The sequence below is a fragment of the Dendropsophus ebraccatus genome, chromosome 4 (genome assembly GCF_027789765.1).
Source record: "Dendropsophus ebraccatus isolate aDenEbr1 chromosome 4, aDenEbr1.pat, whole genome shotgun sequence".
NCBI lineage: Eukaryota > Metazoa > Chordata > Amphibia > Anura > Hylidae > Dendropsophus > Dendropsophus ebraccatus.
The window spans coordinates 55,310,833-55,324,605 of record NC_091457.1 but is presented as its reverse complement, the minus strand read 5'-3'; the positions used below and the strand labels follow the sequence as shown (position 1 = coordinate 55,324,605).

At 43.3% G+C, this 13,773-nt stretch overlaps 1 protein-coding gene across 1 annotated transcript in view; it reads left to right on the top strand.

Annotated features, from left to right (window-relative positions):
• Positions 1–13,342, top strand: part of LOC138789651 (transmembrane protein 178B-like) — a 29,157-nt gene extending 15,815 nt beyond the window's left edge. The window contains exons 2-4 of the mRNA XM_069968408.1: positions 5,785–5,898; positions 8,265–8,402; positions 12,162–13,342. Coding sequence (XP_069824509.1) covers positions 5,785–5,898; positions 8,265–8,402; positions 12,162–12,406 — 497 coding nt within the window. The 3' untranslated portion in view covers positions 12,407–13,342. The remainder of the gene's footprint in view (positions 1–5,784; positions 5,899–8,264; positions 8,403–12,161) is intronic.
• The last annotated feature ends 431 nt before the right edge of the window (positions 13,343–13,773 follow it).

Sequence of the window (13,773 nt, the reverse complement as noted above, 5' to 3'; positions counted from 1 at the left end):
AGCAGCTTACATAGAGCGGCCAGGACTGAGCAGAAGTTAGTGCCCCCTCAGGGACCAAAGAATCTGCTGCCTGGGGTGGAATACTCATTCTGCCTCATGGCAGAGGCGGCCCTGCGTTTATCTACCAAAAAACCTAATCTAGCATGCCAATGTTTCTCCTTCCATCCCCCGACATCTATCAGGGGACATTTACACACATTAGAGACTAATTTGGTCCCACCAAAACATAACGTAATATAGGGTGACATCATGATAAGTAAACCCTGAGGTTTAATTTTACTGTTTTAAAAGATTTTTTAAAAACCTGCATGGTTCTCTTAGATTAACCCTTCAGTGGTCAGTGGTGACAAGGTTATTTTAGGCCTTGTCATGGTGCACAGCTATTTTCCATTGTTTCCATTTCTCATGGTGTGACCACAGCAGAGTAGTTTGCTGGTAGCACACACTTAGGGCTTCCTTTTCCTTATCTTAGCTAAAGTATATGACCTACCCCTTTCTGCTATGCCAGGATGTTGTGCTGGTCAGATTGCTGTAGACTGAACAGGCTGACAGTGTGCTGGGGATAACTTACAGTACATTTCTGTAGATAGCATAGAGGGGAAATAAAGTAACTAATGCACTCTCTCTGCAGGTACTGATAAAATGAAAGAAACAACAGCACAGTAAACAAGGAGTTACACTAAGCACTTAACTGATGTGGTGACAACAGGGACCGCAACAGATGGTATAGCACAGAGCTAGCTGGGTACAGTAATGCCAGTTGTTTCTGTGATTCCAATGCAGACCAATGACTTGTCACACCAGGAAGCTGATCAGGCCTACTTAGAGAATGGTAGGTGCCAGGGGGCCCTTGGGAATTATCCAACCCTGGACTCGAAGAAGATTGTAGAACATAGAACCTATTCTCATAGCATGGACTGGAAATGGTGACTTGATTTGAAACGGCTTTAGGAAGTGTTTTAGTTGACTCTGAGGCTCTCGGGCAGTATGTAGCTTGTTCTACTCGCAGGTACTGAAGCTCTCAGAGGCAAGGTCTCTGTAGTTGTAGTTACTCTTGTTACAAACCCTTCTAGAGCACTTACTTTGGAAAATGGGAATCTTGAAGAGGAAATACATATATTCACTTGGAAAACAGATTCAGACCTTGAAGACAGTCCTGCTCAGCCAATCAGTGCACTGCCCCGCCGCAGCCACTGATTGGCTGAGCGGGACGTCCAGACGTTGGTAGCCCCCAAAGCAAGCCGAAGCGTGGAGCAGGTGATTTATGCTCCGGCCAGCGGGCGGCTAAGAGGGCTGTCACTTACAAACTTGCAGTTGGATGACAATCCCGCTGCAAGTATGGATTCTCAAAGTAACTAACAGGCAAGGGATCCGCAGAAGATTTCGCTGCGTGATATCTGCTGCAGATCTGGTATGTGTGAATCTGGCCTTACACAGAACACTGAGAAAACCTACACATGTTCTCTGGCCAAATGCCAGGCTCACATTGGTTTACACTTGTTTTTAGTCCACCCTTTAACGTTGAGAGGTGTCATGTGACCAAAAGCATCTTACTTCCATACATGTGACACTGGATGTGGTAAAGACACAGCAGAAATATAAACCCTTGGGCTGGGTTCACACTACATATATTTCAGTCAGTATTGTGGTCCTCATATTGCAACTAAAAGCAGGAGTGGATTGAAAACACAGAAAGGATCTGTTCACACAATGTTGAAATTGAGTGGATGGCCGCCATTTAATGGCAAGTATTTGCTGTTATTTTAAAACAACGGCTGTTATATTGAAATAATGGCCGTTATTTACTGTTAGGCCCCGTTCCCACTGAGGAAAGGTAGCGGAATTCTGCGACGGAATTGTCCGCCGCAGAATGCCGTTAGCCTCCCGCTCATAATGAGAGTCTATGGGAGGCGCGCGCTCCTGCTCTGTACGCGCTGAAGAATGAACATGTTCATTCTTCAGCGCGGACAGGGCAGGAGTGCGCGCCTCCCATAGACTCCCATTATGAGCGGGAGGCTAACGACATTCCGCGGCGGACAATTCCATCGCGGAATTCCGCTACCTTTCCTCAGTGGGAACGGGGCCTTATATGGCGGCCATCCACTCAATTTCAACATTGTGTGGACAGAGCCTTTCTGTGTTTTTAATCCACTCCTGGTATTGGTTGCAATATGAGGACCACAATACTGACTGAAATATACGTAGTGTGAACCCAGCCTTGCCCTGACAATATACTGCAGTGTTTGCTGTTGAGCATTGTGACAAGTAAAGTATTGGTACATACAAGCAACATACAATACCCAAACACAGTTTGAAGTGCTAAGCTCCTCAGCCACACAACAAACTTTTACATAAATCGGGACACTGCAGTAATATGAGAGAGAAGACCTGATTTACTTTTCAGGGACAGTGTGGATTTTCTGATGGAGGCAGACAGGCTGACAGACTGCAGGTACACAGATATTAGAGCTGAGTTTTGGCAGCTAGGAGTGATTTTTTTGTTAAATTAAGTAATTTGCAAACATGTTAGAAATCTTATTACCTATTCAATGGAGTAACGTTAAAAAGACAGTAATCATTCAAAGCAGTTTTCCAGGCTGAAATATTTTGTCTGCTCACTGGAAGTATTCCAGTCCCTGCTACTGTCCTTTACTTCCTGCATCCAATTTTGGATGGTCAGAAACTGCCTTCTCAGCCCACATATTTATACATATCGCCCCATGTACCTCTTCTCCTTCCATTCTCCCATGCTGCTCCATCAATATGTAGTGCTGGAATGTTTGTTTACATGCCGCACTTCCCTTCTTATTCTTCTTCTGAGTCCCTCCTCCCACTGTATTAAATTTAAAAACATTTATATTACTTCAATGATTACCAACATGCCTTTTTAAAGGGTCTTAGAATAAGTGCTACATGGGTGTCCTGTGTAATCAAAAAGCACAGGTGTTGACCGCCAAAATCCTGTTTTACCGGCTGACACTGGCGAAGTCTCCAGTACTGTTTTTTTAACCCTGTGATCAAGGGGGTCTTTCCTCTTAAATGGTGTTACTGGATCTCTGTGATGTGATCATGGACAGGAATCCCCTGTCTAGTGATCCCTGGGGACCTAGATTGCTATCCAGGGCTGTCAGTACACTGAGCATGCTGTTATTTCAACCTAAGTGCTATCTAAAGAAAAACCTGTGTCATCGTGACCCAGATGGATGCCTAGAAGCATGCTAATTTATTATTAGCTTAAAATAAACATGTAAATTTAAACATGTAATTAAAAAGTCTGCAAAAAAAATTCCATTTTTAAATTTTTTTCCCATCCATTTTCTCTACATTTATTAAGTATCCGCACAACTGTAATATCCTGAAAAATTAATCTAATAGACCATTCAGTGTGAAATGTGAAAAAAAATGTGTTAAGCTATATCTGAGTAATTTATATGAACACTAAACAGCAGCAAAACAAAGAAATTTACAAAGTTCTCATACAGCCATATCAATAAAATGCGGCAATACAGTGTCAGGGTTGTCACCCCTCCCCTTACTTCTCTGTGTATGATGGAAAGCTTTCATATAGCCACCACTAGTTTTTCTATAGTCTCAGCCTTAGCATTTGTACTGCAGATAATTGTGTTTCTTGTGGTGCGCTTCCCCTTTAAGATTGTATTCTCTTGGCCGATGAGGCCTGGACACATCTAGAACATAATGCATTTTTTTCTGTAGCCTCATTAAATATTGAGATGGTTGTTGTAGGATGAAGTCAGCAAGTTACATGTTGAGACTTTGGGTAAGTATTTCCTATAGCTCGGCCATTTAATTAAGATGGCATCAGTGTTTCCAAGCCACATGAGTCGCTATTTCAAGGGATTCATGCAATGCATTAGTGAACATGGGCACACATCAAGCTGAGACTGGCAGCGGTCCAGACAGCACTGAGCTACTGCTTTCATGGTGAGGAAATGTTCCTGATTTATGGTAGAATAATTATGAATGAGGTTGTCACATGAACCTTTTAAAGGGCCAGTACAATAACATCCAAGAATTATAGATGATGACAGATGACAGATAATAATAGAATTATTAATGGACATAGAAGAATGGGTGGACATAGCCATGCTTGCTCATCCCTCTGTCCCATCTACTGGAGTAGCGGAGCTAAACTCCCTCCATGTTACCCTTTATGCCAATCTGGCATTGAGGGCATCTGTTAGATTCCAGTATGTTCAATAGCAACAGCTAAAACCCTTCTATCCCCCTTAGTCCTGATCAGACGCACCTTTAAGGGTTGATTTATATACAATTTGTTATGCAGGCTTAGAAAAACATTGCTGCTATCCTTCAGAAACAGCACCACTTTTGTCCTCAGTTTGGGTGTAGTTTTATAGCTCAGGTCCATTGAAGTGAATGGAGCTGAATTGTAATACCGCACCCAGCCTGGGGATAGAAGTGGTGCTTGTCACAGCTGTGGCGGTGTCCTGTGCTCCGGGCCCCTGCTCTGCTTCCCCCACCTGCTCCCTGACAGCGGACGCTGGAGCCCACATGCAGAAGTCCCACGCCGCTGTCTCTTCGGCTCCACTGAGCTTCTTACCCCGCCACGCTCCTGCTTCCCGCTGTCCTGGTCAGCGTGCGCGTTCCCGCCTCCTAAGGCACGTGCACCAGCTGTCACAGATTTAAAGGGACAGTGCGTCCTGCTGTGTTCCTGCCTGCCCACGTGTCTCCAGCTGCACCTCGCCCGCCGCCGTTAGCAAGCCTAGCCAGGGTTAGCGACCTGGGGGTCACCTGCCGCAGTAAGTCCATCCCGCCTTGCGGTTGGCACTGGTGAAGACCAGCGTCCCCTTAGACTCCGCTCCCTGGTACGGCTTATGCCATTGCTAACGATGATACAGCGGATCCAAGACTCCAGTCACTACAGTGCTGTTTTTGCTAAAAAGTATTTAATTTCTGGATAATCCCTTTCTGCTATTGAAAAGTAGCTGTGTTTATCAGATGGTTTGGGGGTCTTTTGCCAGCAAGCACATGGATTTCCTGGCCCCCACTTTGACGTTTCTACACAGGGGGTTATTATAAGACAATCCATTTAAGCCATGGTTCACTGGCTGCTCTTTGCTTTCCCCACTCAGCTGGACATTACAGAAAACATTTAGACAATAGTGAAGAGTGATATCCTGAGTAATGTTTGATTCATGTGGCATACACACCAGGCATAGCGAACGAGCCGGAGATTATTTTGCTGCGGACTTGTCTGTAATTTGGTTGATGAATGCAGATGGAGGATGGCGTTTGACCTAGTTCTGGCTGGGATCCAGGTCTGCTGGCTGTAGACTCGATGCATTAGGATTGCTCCGGCACCAGCCTAGCTGTAGACTTATGACAGACTCTTATCGGCTGACAGCTCCAGAAATGTACGCTCCTATGATCCACACTACAGCTTACAAAGTCTGTAAAGATAAAACACGATTAAAGCTATAGGTTAGGGCTACACAGCGACTATGGTAGGGTGATAAGAAGGTAGGGCGGCCACATTGTGACATCGCAGTCAATGGTTTTTAATGTGTTTTGGTTGCAAATTGCAAGTTACTGTAATGTTTAAAGGGAAACTAACCAGGTTTGTACATACATATTATACGTACAAGTAATAGTTTACTGTAGTAGGACATGTACTGTAAATGTATTTCTTCAGCACTTTGCCTGTTCTGTATAGAGACAGTACTGTTTATATTTAGAGATCATTTGCAGAGTCACATTACACACCAATGTGATTTCTTCTCACCATTTTTACACCTTCTGTTTCAGGACTTGTTCAACGCTGCACTCCAGTCCGATATCACTACACATCCTCCTCGCTGCCATCAAACCTGCCAATCAATGTCACCAAGACTATCCGTCAAGATGAGTGGCACGCTCTGCGTAAGTAGCCCACGTCTTCATGATCAGGCCGCAGTCTCTTTACTCTTACCCTATTCACAGTTAGGGAAAACTGTCAAGCTAAGTGCCGAGTCTGTTGTTTTTTCCACAACCTCTTTTCTCTACTGTACACACCGATTCCCTGCTATACACAGTGACACCTTCTGCAGGGCATGGCTTTCTGTAGCAGGACAAGGACGTGTAGTAGTGTTACATGGTAGGGAAATATCATTTCAGTAAGCATGCTAAAATGACCAATGACCAAGAGTCCCACACCGGGCCGAGATTAGGGAAGAGGTCCACACACCACAGAGCTTCACCACAGTAAAAAACAGTGAATTTAACAATATACTTTTAAGGGAAGCCCTAGATTGACCAGTGGTGTACCAACACCTAATAGGACAGATGCCTGTCCTTGTTCCCTCTAAATCAGTGCTTCGCAATTCCAGTCCTCAGGCCTCACCAACATGTCATGTTTTGAGTATTTCCTTAGTATTTCACAGGTCATATAATTATACTTAGTGCATCAGATATTATCACAGCTGTTCTTTGTATGGGATATCCTCAAAACATGACCTGTTGGTGAGGCCTGAGGACTGGAATTGAGAAGCACTGCTCTAAATAGTGAACCCTAAGTTCACCTTATATCTGAGAACAGGAAAAGACCACATTATCTCCCCAATATATGATCTGATTAACTTCAAGGACACAGTTTTGAAGAATAGCAGGAATTTTTTTTGTCATCCAGGGCAAATACAGTATGTATGAGCTAAGCATCTGCTACCTTTTCAGTGTCTTTATGTAAGTTTTTTTGAGAATTGTCATCTCTACATTATGTAAGGTTTAGTCATCTAATACGGAAAACTCAACTAGTTCACAGTAATTGTCCCTTTCTTTATGCCTGCTCGCTGTCAAAAAGAGGTGTTGACGTATTGGCGCACGAACTTGCACGTACCCTATTTACTTCTACAGTATGTAGTAAACTAGTAAAACTCAAGAATATGTACGGGAAATGACCTAACCAGGTCACTACTTTCAGGCCATAGAAGTAAATGGGGTCTTTACCAGTATGTGCACATATGCATCGACAATCGATTTTGACAAGGTGCTGACTTATCTCTTCCTAGAAAAAGCACAGTCGAGAAATAAATACACTCTAAAGGCCCTATTACACTAGACAATTATCACCATTACTTGGCCGATTACGGACCGTTCAGACCAATAATCATTTAGTGTAATAGGACATGTTAAAAGGCCACGATCAGCGAACACCATTCGGGTGGCTCCTCCCACTGCTCCCCACTATGTGTGTGTAATAGCGCAGGCAGCAAGTTGGGAACAAGGGGGAAGCCAGGGCTAAACTGAAAGGTTGGCGCTTGCTTCCCCAGGATTATCAGGGCATGTAATACCGGTCAAGCCACTGTCTTCAGGCCCCGCCTCCTCCAGAATGATTCACAGATGGAGAAGGAGGGACCTTAAGACAGCCGCTGGACAGAAGAGCCGCAGTAGAGGATGCCGAATCTCAAGTAGCAGCACATTTGGTAAATATGCAACTGCTGTGTGTTTGGCAAACTGACGGCACACACATGTATATCCATTTGGCAGATGGCGAGAAATTTTGAAGCCTTCTTTAAATGAACAGGCGTTTTCCCGGTCCTTAACTGATCGTTGTCACTTTTATGCGGGCTGATTATTGGCCGCAGAAGCGTTTCTAGCAACACTCCTGACCAATAATCGGCCCATGTAAAAGGCCCTTAACTACAATGCGGTTCAGGGAAGAAACAGAGTGCTGCACCTCACACCTATGGCTGATACTAGTGCCGCTAGGCTAAATAAAAAACACATCAGAATTTTGTGTATGAATTGATCAAGCCATACTGCCCCATGTACCTCGTGCCGGTATCTGATACACATGGGTCCCTACACTAAGTCCACACCGTGCCAGTCAGTGGCCACCAACCCCGCAGGCGTGCACAGTCAGGGAACGGGGGCCAATGGGACGGCCCTGCGACCCCCATGCCACAGGACCAGACCCAAAAACACCACACCAGAACCCGGCCAGCACCGCCGGCGGAGAAGGTCGCCCCCAAGCAGCACAAGTCTGGATAAGGAATTACACTCACCATAGCTGCAGCAAACAGAATGGGAAAAAAAAACCTTAACTACAATACAAGCAATAACTTAAAACCTTTCTTCACTTGATATCTAGGTCAACTCCATATATAACCTGTAAAATAGTGAACATAGATGTAAAAACTGTGAAGATTTTTCTAATAGAAAAAACAGGTTAGAATTGACCAGGTTAGTTGGTAACATTTTCCGATTTGCCAATGAATAAATAATTTTCTCTTGCTGTTTCCCTCCCCCAGATCTGCGCCGGATGACAGCCGGCTTTATAGGAATGGCGGTCTCCATCATCCTATTTGGATGGCTTATAGGAGTGTTGGGTTGCTGCAAGGAGCATGACCTAATGCAGTATGTGGCAGGACTGCTGTTTCTCATGGGAGGTGAGGACGACTTTTCTCTCCACTTCAGGTCATAGAATCAGCTAATTATCAGCTATTGACTTGTCTGTGCACAAAGAGATCATAGATTGATGATAGACTCCTCCAGCTGAGGACACTGCCAGGAGGGGGAGGGGATGCTCTATATTCATTTTTAAGAGGTCTTATGGGACCCCTCACAAATTACCTTGTCACACCCGGTGCAGTCTGATTTATTATGTCTAGTGATACATGAAATTAAAGGGCATTTTCTCTAAAATTAAAAGGTGTCTTATTTATATCAATTTCTAATAAAGCTGGATGATTTCCAGTATGGCTGCCACCTCTCTTTTCTGTTCTCCTGATGTTACTGACTGATACATTCTGGAGTAGAGAGGAGCAAACCTGACGAATGTTTGGGTTCATATGAACCTAAAGGTTTGGCATTTGAATCCCTCCGCTTGTAGAAGGTGGGTGAAGCCTAAGGACTGCCTGGAAAACATAGATACATAGGCTGTATCTATGTTTTTCAGGCACTTCTTGGGCTGCATCCACCTTTTTCCAGGCTGATGAGTCTCTATTCAGGAGAAGCATAAACCTAAATGGCAGCCTCTGTACAAGCTATATTGATGGCCACACTGATTGTTACTTAGCTTTCCCAGATGCAGATATAACCAAATGACCTGAAATAATCTAGTCTAAATCTTACTAAAATAGTAAGAATGTCTTGGTAAATTTAGGTGTGTAAAACCAAGCCCTAAGGCTTATGCAGGCTGAGTTCATGCTATGGGCCTATAGCCAACCACATGTGCCATGATATAGGACCATATAAGACAGCAGAGCTTCTAGGGTAGCATGCAATATTCAGAAGTTATCTTACTACGCCAGGGCTTCACAGAGTTTTGACCCAAGTGATTATTGTACATGCTGTTATTGCATTGCAATATCGCATTTAATGTTCGCTTATGGTAATGCATAAATTTGCATAGGCCTATGTGATATCATGCACAAATCTGCTGTGTGTGAACATACCTTTATGATAATTGTTGGAGGCTTGTTTCTTCTGCCAACTGTTGTAAGGAGTCTGAAGTGAATATACAACTTCAATACCTATCGGCCAAGTTATCTCTTCCATCTTCCCCATACACATGAATCTTTGGCTGGGCCATATGACCAGGGTGGTGACCAAGCTGTTCACTCCCAACAATATATTCCCTTCTATTTTTGGCTGATTCAGTTTATAAACCGTACGGCTCCCCCATCTACCAATTATGACATGTAAGAAAGTGAAATCAATACCAACCTCTGGCCCTGGCTGCAAGTGCAGATGTCCAGGGACTTCAATCAGTATGTCTGTGGAGTCACTTGTCATTCATATCCTGTAAACCCAAAGGAGGCAGCTGAACTGTATGAACACAGAATCTGTCCAATATGGTTTTCCTGTAGAGATTAACCCTTTCTGACTTTAAAATCGGGAGACAGAAAAATATATAGAAGATAGATGGACATGTGGATAGATACAAACAAACAGTGCATTCAACCCTTGACAAACAGTCATCAGATCTTTCACTTTTTGGACATTTGTTATGTTGAGGCTTTGTGTAAAATAATAAAAAAATAATAATAATTTTACCCCATGATGAGTAAATGATTTATTATAAAGGAAAAAAAATAATTTCACACATACAAGTATTTAGACCTTTTGATGTGCTGCTGTGAACTGTAGCACTGAGGTCTCCGATTTTTCTAAATTTCCTAGTTTCTACAGCTTGGGGTCACCTGTGGTAAATTCAGTTGGTTGGACATAATTTGTACAGACACAGCCCTGTCTATGTAAGGTCCCACAGCTGACAATGTTTATCACAGCAAAAACCAAGCCATGAGGGGGAAAGAACCACCTAAGGCTGCATTCACACAAGTCCGTTATAGGCAATCCACATCTGCGATCTGTGCGGAACACGGAACGTGTGAATGCAGCCTAAAAGTAAGGGGAAAACATGTCTGCTGAACTGAAAGTTCCCAAGAGCACAGTGGGAATTCTCCATAAGAATCCTCCATAATTCTTAAATAAAATGAGCTTGGCACTACCATTACTACTCCCAGAGCTGTCCGCACCAGTATTCAGGAAAAATGATAGGTAAGAGAGGAGGTCAAGAACCCAGTAGTTACTCTGGCTGAGCTCCAGAGATCCGATGGGAGAAAGTTGCAGAAGGTCAACATGCACCTATCTGGTCTTTATGGCAGAGTGGCCAGATAGAAACCTTTCTTCAGTAAAGGACACATGAAAGCCATCTTGAGTTTAAAAAAACCAAAAGGTCTCTCAAAATGTAAAAGAGTAAGATTCTAGTGTCTGATTGAACCAAGATTGAACTTTCTGGCCTAAGTACGATGCCTACAATAGGGCATGGTGGTGATAGCATCATGCTGTGGGGCTGTTTTTCAGTCACCAGAACAGGAAAGACTGGTCAGGGTTAAGGAAAAGCTGAAAAGAGCAAAGTACAGAGATATTCTTGATAAAAACCTGTTCCAGAGTGCTCTAGACCCCAGATTCAACCCAAGGTTCACCTTCCAACAAGATAAAGGGGGGAGACTTATCAAACTTGAGTAAAGTAAAACGGGCTTAGTTGCCCCTAGCAACCAATCAGATTCCACTTTTCATTCCTTTGGAAAATGAAAAGTGGAATCTAATTGGTTGCCAGGGGCAACTAAGACAATTGTACTTCACACCATGTTTGATAAATGTCCCCAATGACCCTAAGCACACACCCAAGATAGCACAGGAGTGGCTTATGGCGTAAATGTCCTCGAGTTGTCCAGCCAGAGCCCTGACATAAATCGAATCAAACCTCTGGAGAGACCTCAAAACCACCATTCCACCCAATCTGACGAGTTGGAAAGGATCTATACAGAGAAGAATGGTGAAGAATCCGTAAATCCAGATGTGTGAACCTGCAATGCAATATTAAATTTTTTTCTTTTCAACAAATTAGCAAAGATTTCTAACATTCTTTTTTTTTTTTTACATTTTATATAGGCTGGGTTCACACTACGTATATTTCAGTCAATATTGTGGTCCTCATATTGCAACCAAAACCAGGAGTGGATTAAAAACACAGAAAGGATCTGTTCACACATTGTTGAAATTGAGTGGATGGCCGCCATATAACAGTAAACTGCCATTATTTCAATACAACAGCCGTTGTTTTAAAATAACAGCAAATATTTGCCATTAAATGGCGGCCATCCACTCAATTTCAACATTGTGTGAACAGATCCTTTCTATGTTTTTAATCCACTCCTGGTTTTGGTTGCAATATGAGGACCACAATACTGACTGAAATATACGTAGTGTGAACCCAGCCTATGAATGCAGTGTAGATAGATGAACAGTTATGTAAAGGCATAGATAGATAATTGTGAGATTTTGATATTTACTAGTACAGGGAGCCTTCTCTTCAGTTTCAGCCTTGTTTACTCTAATGATTCAACCCCCCCCCCCCCTCCTTCGGTACCCCTACCTTGTAGGTTTGTATTTCTGTGTTTCACTCAACAACCTTTTCTTTAGAAATCTTATGGTCACATAGGTGTGTGAGTCATACATGACCTGACTGTTAGTATGTACACCGAGGGAAGCAGCATTGTTATAGATGAAGGAGCCATAGAGCCAAAAAGTCTGTGTCGGCATACTTCTATTAGATTACAAAACTCACCACAAAAAGTAGATCCTGTTTCTAAAAATTGTGTCCACCAAGTATAATTGTGTACTGATCTTTTCTCTTTTAGGAACCTGCTGTATTATCTCCCTCTGCACCTGTGTAGCTGGAATCAATTTTGAGCTGTCTCGGTATCCACGCTCTGTGTACGGTTTACCAGAAGACATCAGCCACGGGTATGGCTGGTCAATGTTCTGTGCCTGGGGCGGGCTGGGACTCACCCTTCTCTCTGGATTTCTCTGCACTTTGGCTCCATCACTTAGTGCTTCCCAGTCTGCCGTCCACAAACCACGGCAGGAGAATGGGGCAGTGTGACCTATGGCCGTGAGCAGATATGAATAGCCCCTTTAAAAAGGACATGCCACCAGACTGAGGCACTCGTATCCTGCTAAGGAAGTTGTTCTGTTCAACTTTGTGTGTCTGACCATGTGATTGCTTGTGAAAATTACAGAGGTTCGAACTTTGTGTTAACAAAAGGGAATTCTGGGAAGTGTGGATGGGGACAGGTTACATGGCCAGAAGGGAATAATGGACTTTCTCTTTACTGGGAAAACCACAGATGAAATTCAACCTTTAGGTGCTGACATGGGTAATGTCTCCCAAGTGATATCATTATTGACAGGAGTCATCTAAAGGTTCCATGTGGTACAGGAATCTAATCCCAGCCTTCTAGAGAAGATACTTTCCTCATTGTACAGAGACATTCATCAGTTTGGTGCAGCTAAATGACCATTGCCTAAGGGTTCAGTGTTTGGGAATTTTGTATACACACATATATAGTAATATAACAACAGGTAAATGATTTTTACATGTTTTAATACAGTCCACAAAACCGCCTTACACATCCGTAATTGGCCCCGCAAAAAATAGTCCAGATACAGATTGCGCCCTGAGTTTAGTGCCTTGGCACAACACCGTCAACACAGATACATTAGAAACATGCAGACCTCCTTCCGTGCCTTCTGAGTAGGTCTCTTGAGCCTACAGCAAACTCAGGCTCCATCCAGGAAGCTTTGGGAATAAGGTAAAAGAAATATTCGGAATCATGACAATAACAGAGCGCTCCAGCGAGCACGTCACGATCGGAGGCTCCAGCAGATGAGATGGACTGAAAGCCTTTTGTGGGTTGGGAGTTTGTCAAGTTAAGGTGGGAGGAGGGAATATGTGATTCTAGAAACCTTCTTCAGGGGATGTAATTATGTACATGTGGTCCCATCACAAATGATAAAAAGCACATGATAAAACAGCTCATTGTCCGGCAATTCTCTCTTTTTTTTAACCTTATTTATTGAATAAATCGATTAAAACTGGTATTTGCAGATGTTTTAACCTTTTATCCCTGCACTTACACCACTATGAAATTGTCATTACCTTCTATACAGCAACAATAAAAATTGGACCTCTTTCGGGAGCTTTTTGACACCAGCACACTACTACCAACCAGTGCCTCTACATCTTTGTATTTCTAACATTGGAGACAAGACCCGTGCAGGTTCTCACCACCCATTTAATTGTGGATGAAACCATCTTGGAATGCCCGCCTCCTTTTCAGAGGCTCTATAATAGCTGCCTGGGCTATTTCTATGATGCACTCACCTTTGACATACACATATGCATTATTGGGATCATTAATGTGAATGAGAACGGAGCCGTAGTGACTCAGAAGGGCTGTCTGTTTCTGC